Raw genomic sequence first — 18626 nt, 5'->3', positions numbered from 1 at the left:
CTCCACTAGGCAAACACTATCCTTTGTCAAGGGACTCCACAACCACAGTTATTAAGTAAGCAGATTATGGAAGAGCAAGCAATAGCATGTAGTAGTACACCCGATTTTTTCAGCAGATTTGCAACTCTGCAATGTCCCTCAATACTCAATACTTGATGTTCATCGCACAGTCACAATGCTTTTAAATGAATTAGTCCTATGTGGAACTTTGACACAGATATGCCTCTGTTAATTATACAATCTCAGTCCACAGACAAACCTTGCAAAGATAGAGAATTATAATGAAATACAAAAATAAAATATTTCCTTGATGGCATATTAGCTGCATTTGGATGAATGTATACCAGCTTATTAAGCAGAGAAAAACACCCCCCACCCCAAAAGCAGGTAGCTTCCTTGCTCCTTCCTTTGTGCAAGGTGCAAGTAAACCAGGAATTAATTAGCCAGTAAACTATGGTTTGGATCAAGAGAGGACCTTAAACAATGTTCTGAATATGGTTTTAGACCCTTGCTTGTTCCAAAGATGGTAACCACAGTTTCCTATTCTGTATGAAATAGAGAAGCTATATTTAATCTGGGGCATCTGGATATAATTATGGCTCACAAGAAGGGAGGAGGAAAAGAGTTCTGTGCATTGGCAAAGACTTGTTCATTCTCATCCACGCCAGATGATATTAGTGTTAGAATCTTAGGTGTACTGTATTTGCCAAATGGCACCTTAAACCTAAGTTATGGTTGCCACAAGAAATGTCTAGTCACTATTTTTACAATGGAGCTTATATTATTATTATTATTCATTTCATTTCTCTACTGCTTTATATTTTAAAGACTATAACTTAAAGCTGTTTACAAACATTAAAACATCAAATAAAACAATCCAGAATAAAACAAAATCAAGCTTCAAGGACAGTATTTCAGACCCTTCTCTGACATTTTGCTTTCCCCATATTTATTTACCTAATTAATTTATATAGCTGCCCCATAGCGTAGCACTCTAGGAAGCCAGTGTGGTATAATGGTTAGAGTTTCAGACTATGGTCTGGGAGATCAGGGTTCAAATCCTCACTCAGCCATGAAGCTCACTGGATGACCTTGGGCCAATCACAACCTCTTAATCTACCTTGCAGAGTCTTTGTCAGTCACCAACCTGGCATCAAGAAATCTCCACGTGCTTGCAATCGGACACATGCCAATCACAAAACGTGCCTGGCGCCTGGAGAATTTTGAACACTGACGATAATGTAAGGTCACATGAGGCAAGGCAGCACAGAATAAACATTTAAAGTACAGTGGTACCTCGGTTTTCGAACATAATCCATTCCAGAAGACCATTCGAGTTCTGAAATGTTTGAAAACCAAAACTCAATAGCCGACAGCTAGGCCTCAGGATCTTGCACTCAGTGGAAGCCGTGTGGCATGTTCGACTTCCGAGGAGTGTTCGAAAACCGAGGTACCACTGTATTTCTCACTCATTCACCACAAATCCTTATAAACATAAAAATTGGCCTTCAAATAATCAGAGTATAGAACCAGAATAGAATTGCTGATAGGCAGAGTGCAGTTGCGCTCATGTCAAGCTTGCAGGCAGGCTCCCCATAGGTAATGGTTGACCACTGTGAGAACAATATAGAGACACGAAGTTTAATCTTTGAAGCGCCTAGCAAATTTGCCACATTTGGGTAGATAACAAGAATCCCTGCACAACTAAGAACAGCTCTGCTGAACAGCAACTTGAGAATGCAATGGAAGCCGCAAAAGCAGCTTCCTCAAACTTGGCCCTCCAGATGTTGTGAGATTACAATTCCCATCATCCCTAACCACTGGTCCTGCTAGCTAGGGATCATGGGAGTTGTAGGCCAAAAACATCCGGAGGGCCAAGTTTGAAGAAGCCTGCGCAAAAAAAATATTCTTTGCTTCTTTCACTCCATTTAGCAGGTGCAATTATGAGCTATAGCATGTGTCAGGTTGTGTTTGGTTGGAATCAGTCTGTCTCAGGAGACAATGGAAGAGTGCACCTTTGGGGGTGAAGTCAAACTGTTGGAGAATTATAGTGCCTGCTGTGGCTGTGGAGACTGATACAGGAGAGACATGCTTAGCTCCAGTTGAGGCAGGTGAAGGTGCCTGGTTGTGCTGATGCAGGTATACCAGGGCATTTCTTCTTTCTGCCATCCTCCCAGCAGTCATTCCTCTTCTGGTCCCTGCCGTGGATACATTACTTGACTGGTTTTCTTTACACTGAATCTTATGCAACTTGCACTCTAGTAGTCACTGAGTCTCCTTGGTTGCCCTGAGTTCCCTTCATATATTCAGGAAGCAACCTGGGCTTCACAGTGCCAGACAGGATACTAAGGATCAATTATGCTGAGAACCCACCAGGCATCACTATTCCCATCAAGTCTCACTACAGTGGATGCTTGGGTTGCGAATGTGATCCGTGCGGGAGGCATGTTCGCAACCCACAGCGCTGCGTTTGCGCATGCTGTGATTTGGCACTTCTGCATATGCGCCGAAACCCAGAAGTAACCCGTTCGGGTACTTCCGGGTTTGGTGGGGTGCGCAACCTGAAAACGCACAACCCAAAGCGTCTGTAACCCGAGGTATGACTGTATTCCATAGCGAACTTTGGCCACTGGAAAAGCTCCCATAATACTGAGGAATCCACCAAACTCCATAAGTATTCAGAGACAGATCATCTTAATGAATCTCCCTCCCCTCCAAACTTCTTCAGATAGTGCAATCAATGACAATGGGGTAGATAATTTTAATCCCCGCATCCCAATATCCAAACCATTCCCTCACATCCCAAGGCAGACTAAATAAAGGGTATGGCCTACCCTGTGTCTAATGAGACAGCCCCCTGGTTGTCATGGAGATCACAAAGCCCAAAAGTCAGCCCAGTCAAGGCAACCTTGCTGTGGATATTGAAGTTCCCCACAATCAATGTCCTGGGATTCCATGACACCAGATTTGGGATCATCTCTGCCAGCTCAACTGTTGGGCAGCAGGGTGGGCAGTACACCAACAGCACCCCCAGTCTGTCTTGCTGGCCAAGCAGCAGATAAAGGCACTAATACTAGCTTATCTCAGTGTAGAGAAGTTTCCTGATGAAAAAAAAAAGCAGTTTTGTGGACCACATCAAGTTTGCTACCCCACGCACCTAACCTAGACTAGTGCTGCATCAAGTACATAAGTAGGCAAAGCTGGGTCAAGACCCCACTGTCCACACAGTGATTCATGTCAGTTTAGCTCCATCATCTACGGTAAAGTCCTGTTTGTGGATGTGTTCTTAATCAATTTGGAATTGAGCTACATCACAGCCTGGCTCACAGCCAGTCTTCTGATTACCCATAGTATTGGGTGTCAGGCAAGGAGATAACCTGCACATATTTCCATCCTACATCTATGCCAGCATTCACTTATACATAAGTGAATATATGTGTCAGCGAACCCTGGGCAAGAGCAAACAGTGGTTGAATTTACTAATTAGCTGTTATCTGTGGCTTCTGCCAACCCTATCTTCCTTCCCACATGGAGAGCTCAAGGGAAGAGCAGGATCTTGTCCGAAACATCACAATAAAGTTTCAGAAGCACTCATTAGCAGGGTGGATAAAAATCAATGCTATTTTTTTATAAAAACAACAACAACATATATATTTTTATTTAAATCAGATTTTTTTATTTAAATCAGATTTTTTTAATTTAAATTGGATTTTTTAAAATAAAACACTTTTGGAGGGAAAATCTTTCTAAATATAGTTTTCTATTAAAGGTAAAGGGACCCCTGACCATTAGGTCCAGTCGTGACCGACTCTGGGATTGTAGCGCTCATCTCGCGTTATTGGCTGAGGGAGCCGGCGTACAGCTTCCAGGTCATGTGGCCAGCATGACAAAGCTGCTTCTGGCGAACAAGAGCAGCACACGGAAACGTTGTTATTTAAAAAAATTCTATACCCCGAATCCCAAAAGGAACCCCCCTCCGCTAATGCCACTCACACCACTGCCGCCCCCGCCTCATCTTCGGGAGTGTCAGCGTCGCCCTCTGTCTCAGCGGGGCACAGAACCCATGCCACTGGCCTGGGCAACAGAGGCAGCCTCCACACCGCCGCCGCTTCCTCCTGCTCAGCTCTTCCCGCTCGGCTACTTCCTCCCACTCTGGGTGCTGCCCCTGGGTGCCCCTGAGTGCCGCCCCTTCCTTCCTGCTGAGGCGGCCGAGCGGGAAGAAGCGGCAAGCGGGAAGAGCCGAGCGGGAGGCAGAGGCCGCACCAGCGTCACCAGCTGCCCAGAGGTGTCCGCAGCTTCTGATTAGCTGCAGGAGCTTCCTGCAGCCAATCAGAAGCCGCGTTGTGGAAGTCAGTCCCCGCACAGCGAGGCCTCTATGCTGCACCAGTTTAGCGCGGGGACTGACCAAGCAGGCAGCAGAGTATGCAAGGTCTGCGGGCTGGATTAACGAGCCCGACGGGCCACATGCGGTCTACGTGCCTTAGTTTGCAGACCCCTGGTCCAAAGGCTATTCATCAGGAAATAAGGATTTGTTTTAAGCAGGCATCCCCAAACTGCGGCCCTCCAGGTGTTTTGGCCTACAACTCCCATGATCCCTAGGTAACAGGACCAGTGGTTGGGGAAGATGGGAATTGTAGTCCAAAACATCTGGAGGGCCGAAGTCTGGGGATGCTTGATTTTAAGTTTTTTCATGTGTGCCAAAACTCAGTCTGTTTGTTTAAAATAAAAAACAAAAAATAACCACATCAGTTAACAAACATGGATACATATGCTATAATGTTATTGTTTTAGTTAAATAAATTGTTATTAAGGAAATGATTTTTTTCTCCTTCCAATAAAGTACAGCAGAAAAGTTGCCCAAATATAAGCAGTTAACTTAATAAACCTCTCAATAATTTCATAATCTGTCAATGTATTTCTAATAGTATAACCAAATCTGTAATTTTTGATATAACTGTAAAAACTATTCTGAAAATTTATTATTCCAAAAATGAAACATTCATCTGGTTGTAAATATTAAGATTATACCAGCAAGAATGAGTCTTTCTGTACTAGTGAGCAGGGTGGATTTGATTTAAATCACTAGTCAGTAAGACTCTATATACCATATATACACACACACACACACACACACACACACACACACCGTTTCCCCTTTTTTAATACGTAGTCATAAAGTAAGCCATGGCAGGGTTTTTAAGCATTTGCGAAATATAAGACATACCCCAAAAATAAGCCATACTTCTGCGCCGCGGAAACCAACCCCCACAGGAACCACCACTCACAGAGTCACTCCATGCGACCAGCACTGCAGGAGCGCGATCAGCTGTGAAGCGGCGCTCCAAGAGCTCCGCGTAACAGCTGATTGCGCTCCTGCCTTGATGGCTGCATCCCCGCACTTGGCCTTCTCATCCACCGCCGTCCCTGCCGCTTCCGTGCTTGCCGCCACCACTGGGCTCACTGCTTCTTCCTTGCCTGGCCTGGCCAAGGAGCTTGGAGCGCCCTGCAGCGGCGGGCGGAGCGCCTGAGCCAGCGGACTCTGCCTGGCCCGGCCAAGGACGCCTGCCGCCCCACCACCCAGAACCGGTGGCTGCTGCAGCGTCGAGCACTCAAGAGAGCCCAGCAGTGCCCTGAGCCAGCACCCTGAGCTGTAAAAACTGTACCGGTAATAAAAAATAAGATATCCCACCGAAAGTAAGCCACCCTGTGTTTTTTTGAGGAAAAAAAGTTATAAGACAGTGTCTTAAAAAGGGGGGGAAACGGGTAACACTGTATATTCCTGCGTATAAGACTACTTTTTAACCCAGGAAAACCTTCTCAAAAGTCGGGGGTCGTCTTATACGCCGGGTCGTATTTCTTATACGGCGAGTATATCCCAAACTCTGTATTTTAACTGGAAAAGATGGGGGTCGTCTTATACACCCAGTTGTCTAATACGCCGGAATATACGGTATATAGAGTCTTACTGACTAGTGATTTAAATCATGATTTAAATCGATTTGATTTAAATCAAATCCACCCTGCTCACTAGTAAGTCATCTTGTTGTTTTCAGGAGACAATATCTGTTCTTACCTTACAATGTGCTCAAGCAAATGGTCACTAGGCTAAAATAGCGATGCCACTGGCAACTGCATGTTTATGAAGCTCTCCAGGATATATACAGCACAAACCAATATTGACACAGTCTTTAATTTACCCTTATGTGAACTGCATCTGAAGCAAATAACTACACATACCTCTACTCTTTTAAAAGTTTTTTGTATCATGATAGAACCAAACCTTATGCAAACAAAGGTGTTCTTATGTGGCAGGAAAGACCGCATTAAACCACTGCTTTTTCCTGAATGTGAAGACTATTTGAAAGTTTGTGGAACTTGTACCCTTTTCTTAAAAAGCGGTTCAACTTTTTTTTTTTAAGTAGCACATTCACTGCCCCATCCAGAATGAATAAGGAAGGTACAGTTTTTCAAATATTTTGGTCTTTGTCTTGGCTTATATTCTGTCTTCTTAAAGGGTTGTGAAGCAGGAAGCAAAATAAATATGCAATCTACTGCAATTAAATAGTACAAAATAAGAGCATGTTATGAATATGATACTGGATGTTCTAGGTTTTTTAATGCATGCTTCAAAGTACTTGTCGGTTATGGCTTTCAACTAATTGTACCACTCCACTTAGTGAATTAGCATTGTAGTGTGAATTGTATTTACTTTCCTATGTGAACTAGACTCAGCCAGCTCCAGAAGTGTTCTGAACTAGCTGCTGAAACCCTTACTGCTTTGAATCACAGCAACTTCACTCAAAATCAAATTGGAACCAAACAAAAGCATTCATTGGTTTGACTCTCCAGTTAAAATAGCTACATAAAAGCCATATTGAAAAGGGACAAGAAAAGCTTCTTTTATAATTACCACCATTTAGAATCAAGCATTATCAATAAATACAAATACATTCTGTATGATGCAACAACAAAAAAGACAAATTATGACATATGTATTGAATTTACTGCAATGAAGGAGGTGTTAACCTATGTATAGTAATGTAAAGCAACATACAATTATTGCAATGTGAATAAAATTTAAATAACTTAATACTGTTACCAACTAAAGCTAAAACTCAAACTTTTGGAATGTAATACAGGTTATCTACAACAGGAAAACATTACAATCACCATATATTATGCAAATTGAAATTTAACATGGCATTAGGGTGAGAATGCCCAAGATGGTGCTCAATCAATGCAATTTAAAAACAGAAATAGCAAGATTAAAAATAAAAACAGAAAGAAAGCACACAGCAGATAAAGGAGTAGCTCCAGACTAAGCTGTACTTATCGTAGTTCAATGAAATCAGTGGGATTTAAATTAGTCATGATTTAACTTCCCACAATGATTTCAATGGAATGTAAGTGAGGCCAAAAAGCTCTAACCTTTTAAAAAAGGGGGTAGAGCTCAGAAATCCAGCATGCCATAAGCCCGCTGAAACCAAATAGGATATGATCTCTGTTCCCTAGACTGTACCAGTATCCTATACACAGCTACATATAAACACATACAAATTTTGGTCATGAGCACATTTTAAAAGCACAACTTGAAAAACATAATGTGTGAAGAGGGAGAGGCCCTCAAAATTGTTGGTGGTGGTTTTGTATAAGTAAAATAAAACAAGTTTCTCAAGCAGGCAGAAAAGCTGGATTGGCTCTGTTCCACTTGCCAAGGTTAGAATGTGTAAGTATCATATTACCACAGCTAAAGCTTAATAGAAAGACCATAAGTGTTGTGACTTTCAACAATAGGCATGCTACGTAAGATTAATTCTCATGGTTACCTTGACTAATTAAGCATACATTGAAGCAGACATAGTTTGAAGGCAAAGGTGCTCTAAAGCAGAAAAAGCATGCCCTCAAGTCCAAAGTTTGTGTTGTTGTTTTTAGTGTGTGTGTGTGAATTTACAAGCCACATTTTCATTAAAAAATATAGCAAGGTGGAATACAACATCAAAAATGATATCCATAAGCATAATTTAAAACATCAATAAATTATGACAGGATTAAAAAGAAAGTTCATGTTGCAAAGGGCTTTCCAAACATGAAAGTCTTCCAGAGACGTCTTAATGAAAGCAAGGGTGGCTGTCACTGACCAACTGCTGCTGGCAGGGAGTTCCACAGGGCAGGGTCTGCCACACTAAACAAATGGTCCTTTCTGATGGCCAGCTTAATCTCAGTGGTATGGGGAACCACCAAAAGTCCTCATTAGAGCACTCACAGCAGCCCTGTCTCCCAGACCCTCTAAGCCTGGGTTAATGCTGCTGGGTAAGATATGCTCCCCTATCTTGGTAATGCATACCAGGCCAGCATCCTCATGATTAAGGGATAGAAAGCAGTGATAAGATCCTGGAGAACCCACAACCTACAAACCTGCTCCTTCAGGGGGAGCACAACCTCATCTAGTAAGAAGAACCAGCTACTAACAGCATCTTTGTCTTGTCTGGATTGAGCTTCAATTAACTGGCCTTCATCCAGTCCACTAATGAAGCCAGGCAACAATTCAACACATCCACTGACTCACTGTCTGAAGATTAAAAGGAGAGATAGAGCTGAATGCCATCAGCATACTGAAAACAAAGCAGTCCCAAACACTGGATGATCCCACTCCACAGTTACACATAGATTTTAGACAGGTGTTCAAAATTTTAGACAGGGGCATTTTGCACCTGGCTATTGGCAAACTGTGACCAATTGAAGATGTCCCGGTACAAATGGGCTAAGGACATAGTGGCCCAGTTCAGATCATGGTTTAGCACTCGGGTGTACAACCTGTAACCTAGTTTCATTATGCTAACAAAAACTCACAAAGGAAAGAATGGGAAAGCAAAATGGATGGAATCATGGAAAGAGGGAAATTCCATTCCAAGTAATTAGTTCAGACCGACTATAAAAGCAATCTGTTCCACTCTGAGCAGCCTGCATGGTGAGGAGCATAAGAGAGAAAATGGATGACACTACCCATTTTTGGCTCAGGCCATGCCTACACCTGGCAGCAATCCCATTCACTACCAGCAAACAGCCCCAAACAGATTACCACCAAGAGGATGCCACCAACAGAAACAGATACCACCAACAGGAAAAGGATCACCAACTATGGTTTAGCATTAGCAGACCTGCCACAGTAAACCTGGGGCTCACATGGCCCCAGTTAATAAAACTGTAGTTTATTGCAACTGTCTGTGCAACTGAAACTAATACTTCATCCTGGTTTTCTTGCAATAACCAGTTAGAATAAACCATTGTTTCCAAGTTTGAATGTATTATGCAACAATGTTCATTCAAAACCAAAATTGGAAGCTTTTGATCTCTTCCCCTCATGAGCCTATTAAAGAGGAGACTGAGAGCAATAGGATAGCCATCTAAAGGGCTATCACATGGAGCATGAAGCAAGCTTGTTATCTCTTCTCCGAAGGCTAGGACCAATAGATCCATGTTACAAGAAAGGAGATTCTGACTAAACACCAGAACAACTTTCTGACAGTAACAGCTGTTTGACTGTGCAACAGTCTCACAAGAGGTGGCAGACATTCCTTCCTTGGAGGTTTTTAAGCAGAGGGTGGATGGTCAGGGAGTTGGTCCCTTCCAACACTACAATTCTACCCTACAGAAATCCAGGAGGCAGTGGCAGGGAGAAAAATTGTTGTGATTAGACAATTGCTCCCTCTCCCATTTATTAGATGATCAGTTAGATGGGGGAGGGTACATTTGCATACCCACTATGCTGCTGGACTGGGTGGAGAGAATGGAAACCCCTTTGCTCAGTGTCAAATATAAGAAATCACAATTGCTGGAGCTCTGCATACTTTATATCCCAAGTGGCAGTGCTGCCACCAGTGAAAGATTGGGTCTGGCCACCAAGGAAAACCAGATCAGGCCATTGCATACACCATCCATGGCATACAGAACCTAGCAGTACAAGGGGGTGTCCTACTGCAAAAAATCCTAAGGCAAGTGAGGAAGGCATGGGGCAAAGCATAGCCCTGTCAGGGGAATTCTGCCAATTTTGAGTTCTACTTACTGTAATCTTCTAAACCAGAGGTTGGCAACCTATGGCCCATGGACTGGAAGTGGCCCATGAGGATTGCTTAACCGACCCATGAGCTGCCCCCAAACCGAGCCGCCCACCCGGCGAGTCCCCGCGCGCTGCACTAAACTGGCACAGCGCAGGGATTCTCTTCTGCGGCTCAGGAAATTGTTTCTGCGCATGCCAACGCCAGAAATTGCGTCTGCACATGTCCACAGCGCCAGAAATTGCTTCTGTGCATGTCCAGACACAGAAAATTACTTCTGCACAGGCACAATTTTTGGTGTCTGGGCATGCGCAGAAGCGATTTCCAGCATTGCGCTGTGCCAGTCCAGCCCACGGAGGATCTCCGCGGGAGTTATCTGGCCCCTGCCAGGTAACCCTTGCTGACCCCTATTCTAAACCTAAGTGCTGGTGATAATCTGGGGATGTGGAATATGAGTATGAATACTCATATCTCACATATCATTGACAGAAGCCTAACTTTTTTGGGATGATAGGTGGAAAATATTTGATCTTCAAGGCAGCTTAATTCTTGAGGACAAAGCAAGACAATTCTGTTTATATACACACATTTTGCTTGTATTCATGCTATAAATGTATTCATGCTATAAGAAGCAAGAAGTCTTTTTAGTGTTTATTTGAAGAAAAATGTCTAATTGGTTGGAAGCAGGTAAAACTGATATTTCTGTTGCAAAATTCTGGGTGTAGCTCCTGAGCAAGGAATTTAGTCTTGCAACACATTTATGTTTGACACCCCTGCTGCAGACTGAATGTGGGAAGGGAAAGAGAACTTGAAGCATAACAATGGAGCATGAAACCACCCAAAACAGAAATTCTCAGCCCCCTGAATTCTAGAGTTTATGCATCAACTGCTTCTATGCTTTCAAAGATCAACACAAATCAACTCCCAGTCCATACAAATATATAAGTAGTATATAGAAAGCACAACTAAAGTTTACATTTAAACTTAAAGTTTAATTAAATTAAAGTTTCTTGCAAGTCCGTCAGCTACATTTCAAGAAAGCAAACACTGGTCCCATTTCCTCCCACTCTACTTCTACAGCCAACAGTACAGGATTCTAACTTATCCTGCAGACAATCATGGCAGACTACTGCCAACATATTAACGCCTGCCACGGAATACATAGCTAAAATTATAAGGATGCATGTATCAGTCTGACCTCCTTTCGCACCAAGAGCACAAGAGGTAGAATACTGGTAATAGGAAAGATGAGGAAAGGGCCCCTGACGACAGAGCATTTTGCATAAGCTGAGCCTCAGAATATAACATACTGCTCACATTGTTTTTTGACACCAACTGAAAATGTTCCTATTCATCCATGCTTTTATATGATAACAGAACTCAGTTAATCCTTTAGCAATTAAGCACTCTATAATATATATTTTCAGAGGTTATACTGACTTGTTTAAGAGCTTAGAGGTTTTTTTATCATTTGTAAGTCCCTCTAAGATCAGTGATGAAGTGCAAGCTAGAAAATTACTATACGTACTGTACATGCATCTCCCCGTTTGCATAGGAGTTGCATTCCGGATCATCATATGCATTAGTGGAGCACATATAAACCTACCATAAGCCTACCCTGCGCCCGCCCCGTTCCAACCCTATTCCGAAGCCAAAAACTCCCCATTCCACCAGTAGCACACCAATCAAGCGTATACAAAATGGTCGCCAGCCTGTATAAGTATAGAACCCTAATAGGCAGTGCTATTTTTCTATAAAAAGAGGTGCTGGAACTCACCATGAATGCCTCCCTTGTTCTCTTATAATAGCAATGGTGCCGGAGAGGTGCTGGAACTGAGTTCTGGTGAGTTCCAGCTGCAAAGAAAAGCCCTGCTTATAGACAGATACACTTTCCCAGGGCCCCAAGACACAAACTGACTTTCTTATTCTGCTCTAGGGATGCAAAGGTTCAAATGAAGACTGCTATAAATGCAAGCATCATCATCACATCTCATTATCAACTTCTTATTAAAAATAGCACTGACTAGTCAAACCTTCCTCCTTCCATAGGAAGTTCGGGGCCTCTATGTTCAGTATGCATTAAGTAGAAAGGCTGGCCCTGACTGGCAGGCACTTCACTTTTAACCATTAATAAAAAAGGAGGTGGGGCTCATGCCTATGTGGGGACATGCAGATCAGCTCATTATTAATGAACACCTAGCTCACCACTCCAACTTTTTACCTATAGCATCACAAACTGGACACACAGAGCATAAACAAAAAGTGCAAGCAGCACTGCCTTGCAATTGCTCGAGTTGAGTGACCCTTTTCTCAACCCTCCGTCCTTCTCCTAACAGAAGAAGAGTGTGGAGAATATGGCTGAGGAATAAGAACTAAGCTGGAACCACTTTCTCTCAGTTGCTCATTACCACCTATGGAGCTGGCAAGCATTATGTATTACAGTTCCTGTGTATTTTTAGGCTCTTTTGAGGCAGCTCTTCAACAAGATTCCCAGTGCAACACAGACCAGGAACAATGGATAGTATGCACCCAACCATTCCTCTGTACAGTTGCCACATTCATTTCCTCCCAAGGCTACTGCACCTTTACAAACCTTTTTTTATTTTTTGTATTGTTGACTAGTGGGCAGTTTACAAATTATTTAAATATATAATTCAACTATATTCAACTAAATACTTGTGCTAGCTGGTGCCAGTGAAACAAGTCCCACTAGTGCAACAGGGCCACCCCCTGACAACTCCTCCCTTGTACCCCTCAAATCGGCTCTAAGGGGTCAGGATGCAGGGAGAGAAGGAAGATAATTCCATCAGGGAGCAGAAATACTTGTGCGGACAGAGCAATCTTCTTAGTGCTACTTTCAATTAAACCCATTGTCCAGTGTGTAAGTCAACTCTTCCAAGAAAGAACTACACCTACACTATGTTAACAAGTTCCAATACCAGGGTGGATAAAAATCAATGATTTTTTTAAAAAAATAAAAAAAATCGGATTTTTTTTTGATTTAAATCGGATTTTTTTGATTTAAATTGGATTTTTTTTTTAAAGAAAATGCTTTTTGAGGAAAATATATTACCATCCAAAGGTTATTCCATCATGAAATAAAGATTAGTTTTTTAATTATGTAGAATAAGGTTGTATATGTTTAATTTTTTGGGTAAATAAATTCCATTAATCCATTCACAATGTCATGCTCTTCCAGAGGTTTTTGTAAGATTATTGGGCAGTTTCTCTGCCTACAAGATATTATCACAGATGCTTGGTTTACTTTTGCAGTTCTCAAAACTGAATTTGACTCAACAGAGATCACATGCCTCTTCTTCACAGCAAAAATGTTATAACATGAACAGAGTTGAGAAAAAGACCTTAATCCTATTGTTCTGCAAACCTATGAATACAGAAACAACCCCTTCAGTGCTAAGTTTCAAGAAGTTCAGTGAATAGAATAGAAACAATATTTTTCTGATTGTTTGGAGTGGACAGTATTTAGGTTTTTCATGTGTAGGCTGGGCTGACAGTCTAAGTTTCTTTATATATATATATATATATATATATATATATATATATATATATATATTGTTTTTGTTTAGCCAAATTAGTTAACAAACATGGATGTTTGTTTAAGCAAATAACATATGCTGTAATGTTATTGTTTCAGTTGAATAAATCTATTTAAATTGTTATTATTAAGGTAATGATTATTTTTCTCCTTCCTAAGTACAACAGTAAAGTTGTCCAAATATGAATAACCCATTAAACTGGGGATAAAAAACTAATATGAAAAGTTGTTATTCTAAAAATCTTCATCTACTTGCATATTAAAGTTATACCAGCAAGAATTAGTCTTTATGTAGAAAACTATGATTTAAATCAAGCCTTACTGACTAGTGATTTAAATCGTGATTTAAATCATGATTTAAATCAGTTTGATTTAAATCAAATCCACCCTGTCCAATACCCATTTCATACCAGGAATTTTGCAGTTCCAATCACAAAGTACCTTAACAGCACTTCAGGTGGTTTCTTCCATCATAATGTTTAATGTTTGCCTTTTTGTGAAAGGAACAACTTCAGGAAGTACAATACAGTGGTATCTCTGGTTATGAACTTAATTCGTTCCGGAGGTCCGTTCTTAACCTGAAACCATTCTTAACCTGAGGTACCACTTTAGCTAATGAGGCCTCCCACTGCTGCTGCGCCGCCGCCACACTATTTCTGAAACTCATCCCAGGGCAAAGTTCTTAACTCGAGGTACTACTTCCAGGTTAGCGGATTCTGTAAACCGAGATGTTTGTAACCAGAGGTACCACTGTACTATGCATTTGTCCTGGGCTCTCCCCATCCGATTGAGAGCTAGAACTCATGACTCCAGTTTTGCCAAAGGCATTCAGATTAGAATGGTAAAGAAGACGCGTCATAAATTGCAAGGATTAGAAGTTACATGAGAGGTCAAAGGCATGGCTAGTTTGCAGGCTAAGATGCTGAACCAGCAAGCCACATGCCCCTGCACCTTTCTTTTGAAGGACGAGGTGAGCACAGAATGTAGTTTGGAAGGCAACTGGAGTCCCAAGCAAATAGGCACTCCTTTTAGTGGGCTGGCAAAGTGAGGTTTGCGCATGCTGGCCTCTCATGTCCTAGTGGTAGAGGCAGAGGCAGGGCGGGTGCCAGCACAGCATCAGATTTAGTCAAGTTGCTTCCTGTGGAGGGGAACGAAGGCTCCTATATAACAGGAAGAAGTGCCAGTGGCGGCTCACCAGCTGGAAAAGTTATGGGGGGAGTGTCTGGAAGGTAACTCAGATCGAACTCCCCAAGCTCCTCCCATTCCTCAGGGTTTGATTACCTGCACCATTGAACCTCCAAAGCTCGCATTACAGTATTCAATATATGAAGTTATTAGCCTAAAATCTATACTGACCTCATGTATAATTTGATACATTTTCTATCCCACCCCCTGCCCAAATGGGACCAATTCTTCCACTACCACTACATTGGCACATTAAAATGAAAATAGATTTAGGTTTCTAAATCCATAAATATATATGCAAGATTTTAGCTAATAAGAACACAGTGAAGGAATGAGTAGACATAGTGTGCAATGGAGCTTTTCCATATTTGAAGTACTTCTCATGCCTATGAGTAAGGATGTGTATTGCACAACAGTGGGAGGGATTATAAACAGCAAGTCAAAAACCTACCATTAAGCAGATATTGGAATATTATAAGCAATTGTTCATCAGCCAAATAGTGTTAGAAAGAGCCCTAGTATACTACAAACATGTATTTTACAGATTAAAAGACAATATAACAATCAAGCCAAAAGGCTGTAACAACTTTGAATAGGCAAGCCAACATTCAACAAGTCAAGGCCAGAAAAGGAGGCAGTGAGATATGCAGTAAAAGCATGGCTGTGATAAATGAAAATCTTTGCTATGTAGCAAATCTATCTAGATAAGAGTCTAAAATCTAACAAGAAAAAACCCAAGCCAACGTTTCCCACTAGCAAAGAAATTCTGAGGAAAAAACTTTACAAAAGGTACATTAATGTGAGGCAGAGAAATACAAGCAAACATTTAAACACTGCAGAATTTGGATCTTTCTGACCTTCATACATCAGCTAAGGAAATGAATATAGAATTATATTGTTCTGCAAATGGAAACTATAGAAGCAGATATGGCTGTTGTGGTAGAAGTGAGTGTGGTGATTAATGCTGGCTTGGCAACAGGGAAGACTGGGTTCAAATCTCTGCTCATCCACAAAACTCACACAGAATAGCCAAGGCTGTGTACACACAGTATATCTTTAAAGCACATTCAAAGCACACTACTACCCTCAAAGAATTCCCACCAGCCCTTAAACTACTGAAAATTCTTTGAAAGTTTTAAAGGTATCATGTGTAGACAGCACAAGTCACTATATTTTAGCCAGACAGATCTCTCTCAGGGGGTTGCGATGAAAACAAAATGAAACAGGCCTTTGTAAGCCACACCAAATCAAGGCCTTTGAGCAATGGGCCACGAATGTCATTAAAAAAGTGTATGCATTGCTATGCTAGCACTGCATTAAAATGCACTGGGATATGAGAGAGTTAAGGGCATAAGTGCTAGAGAGAAGGATGAGTATCATTTTAAATAGATCAGGCTGGAAGGCATGCCAGTATGTTATTTGAGCCCTTAGATACATGTACAACACCAAGTGATAGCAGACTGTCTATGTTAAGTTAAATGGTTCCTTCTGGTGGGGTCCTCCAATATCAGACACTGGGATGGAAGAAACCCTTTTTTATGTCAGAAATAGAACAAGCTCCCATTAGCAGCATTCCCAGAGACCCCTAGTTGGCCCCAACTGGAACCCGGGGGGGGGGGGACACCTCTAGGTGGACCTTTGCTCTGAGACCCACCAGAGCTCTTCCTAGTGCTCCCAGCAGTTTCAGCCATGGCCATGTAGGGCAAAGGGGTACCACTTTGTCCAATCTGCGCAGCCGCCTGCAGAGGAGTACATAAAGGTGCAAGCACAGAACGCCGAAATGCATTTATAGATATAGATATGTGTGTGTTGTCTGCTTGCACCTTTATACACCGTGTGTGTGTGTGCAGGGAGCAGGCGAGCGGAACCGTACGGCATAATAAAGGGGGCGTGCGTGCATGTGCCTGTTGGGGGGGGACTCTCAGCACACGAGGATACCGGGAAAGGAGGAGAAATGTGGCGGTGGAGGGGGGGATGGAGAGGAAAAACGACTCGCTGCCACCTGTTAGGCCTAAGCCACAGAGTAACCTGGGAAAGGAGGTGGGGGAGGAGCCAGGAGATGCCAGGAGGTAAAGGGAAAAGGGAGTGGGGAGGAGGTAGCAGCAGCAGCACCACCACCACTCCCCCCGCCGTTTCCTAGCAGGCGGGCGCGCACACTGCCGCCACACACGCGCGCACGGGGGGGAGGGGAGGGGGGAAGCAACGCCCTCCGGCCCGTATTCCCTCAGCCACACACGCACCCTGTCACCACCACGCCGGAAGCCTTTGAGAGAGAGGGGAGGCCACGGCGGGGCCACGCCATCCCCACCCACCTCCGTCCGTCCCTAATGCCGCCATAGTGCCTCTACCGCCCCGCAGCCTGTCACCCTCACCAAAGAGGGGGAAACGGCCGGCCAGACTCGCCCCCTCAGAAAACGTTATGGCTGAGGGCGGCGAGGGGAAGGCCGCTGCCGCCGCCGCGCTTGAGGCACCCACCTGCTCGCGTAGTTTGAGGAAAACCATGGCGAGGCCGCCGCCGCTGCTACTACCCCGCCTCCTCACGGGCCGCCGCTGCTATTCCTCGCCGCCGCCAACGACTCCTTCCCTCGGCAGCCCCGCCTCCTCAGCGCCTGGGCCGCTCAGCCCGTGCTCAGTAGGCCACGCCCACGGCCACGCCCCCGCCTCCTGGCGCGGCGACGGCGGCTGCCTTTGCTGCGAGGCGCGCGGATGGAGCCGGGCGGGGGCGAGAGCGTGAGCGTAAGGTACCTCTTCGCCCCGCCCCCTCTCCTCTTCCACTCCTGTCCGCTAAAAAACCCCACACACACAGAGTAGCTCTCTCCTTCAGTCTTGCCCTTTCAATAAAGGGTATAATGTGGCACGGAGAGAGAGTCGATTTGATCCGCCCCTCCCCTTTCTTCTCCCTATGCCCTCCCGATGAGGGTCGCAACGCCCGTCACTCACCACCAAAAGCCGGCGGTTATTGGGCGCGGGGCGCGGCGTGGCGAGGGCGGAGGCTGATTGGAAGGCAGGTTGGCGTGTGCGGGTGGGAGTGCGCGTGTGATTGGCAGGAATGAAGGTGAGGGAGAGGGGCGGGTCGGCACAGAGAAAGAGAGAAACGGAGTGCGCGCGCTGGGCGGGAAAGCTATGCCAGTGGCTTCTGGGGGAAGGAGGGCTGGGGAGATGAGCTAAGTGAGGGCAAGGCGGAGGTGTGTCGCCCTTTACTGGGCTTCACCTTGGAATCCTTTATAATTTATTATTGCCTGCAGCCTCCCTATCCAGGTTTAGGCAGAGTCCGATTCATACCTCTGCAGCTGATTCGTTATCGTTAGTGCATTGTTTCCTAGCTGGAAATCGATAGGTCTTAGTTCAGGTTTTAAAAGCACGACTCATGGAAACTCAGTCAAAATTCACTATGGTTCCCAAGAGAACGTATTTTTTAGCAACTGCACAAGATGATAGAAGTTCCCGTGTGACTGATGGCAGCTACTGCTTCCACACGGGATGAAAAAGCTTAGCCGAAATAGGTTATTAAAGTTGCAAGTGGCCAGGCTTCCCCATGAGAGCTGAAATCATGTGAGAATTGTGATCATGTTAATTTGGTGGGTAGGTTGTATAGGTTGGAAATGGCTGGGTGGATGTTTTCATAAAATTCTTGGAAGGTGGTCTCTTCATCCTGAGATAACTGGATTGTGAAACCCACCCAAGTTTGGATCTGTGTATATATACATAAGCAATATGTGAAATAAAGAAATTTGGGAGTGGGTAGCGGACAAGAGTGATATTTAGCAGCAACAATGCTGTAAGCACCTTGGAAAAACTTGGGGTGCCTGTCTGATTTACAGAGTTTATTT

At 43.7% G+C, this 18626-nt stretch overlaps 1 protein-coding gene across 1 annotated transcript in view; it reads right to left on the bottom strand.

Moving 5' to 3' along the window:
- The window catches only part of ANKRD28 (ankyrin repeat domain 28), a 91342-nt gene extending 73952 nt beyond the window's left edge, over positions 1–17390 (bottom strand). The window contains exon 1 of the mRNA XM_035130377.3: positions 17272–17390. Coding sequence (XP_034986268.1) covers positions 17272–17298 — 27 coding nt within the window. The 5' untranslated portion in view covers positions 17299–17390. The remainder of the gene's footprint in view (positions 1–17271) is intronic.
- Between the last annotated feature and the right edge of the window lie 1236 nt (positions 17391–18626).

Source organism: Zootoca vivipara, chromosome 11 (genome assembly GCF_965207765.1).
Source record: "Zootoca vivipara chromosome 11, rZooViv2.hap1.1, whole genome shotgun sequence".
NCBI classification, from domain to species: domain Eukaryota; kingdom Metazoa; phylum Chordata; class Lepidosauria; order Squamata; family Lacertidae; genus Zootoca; species Zootoca vivipara.
The sequence above is the reverse complement of the archived record's forward strand: the minus strand, read 5'-3'. Positions and strand labels throughout refer to the sequence as shown.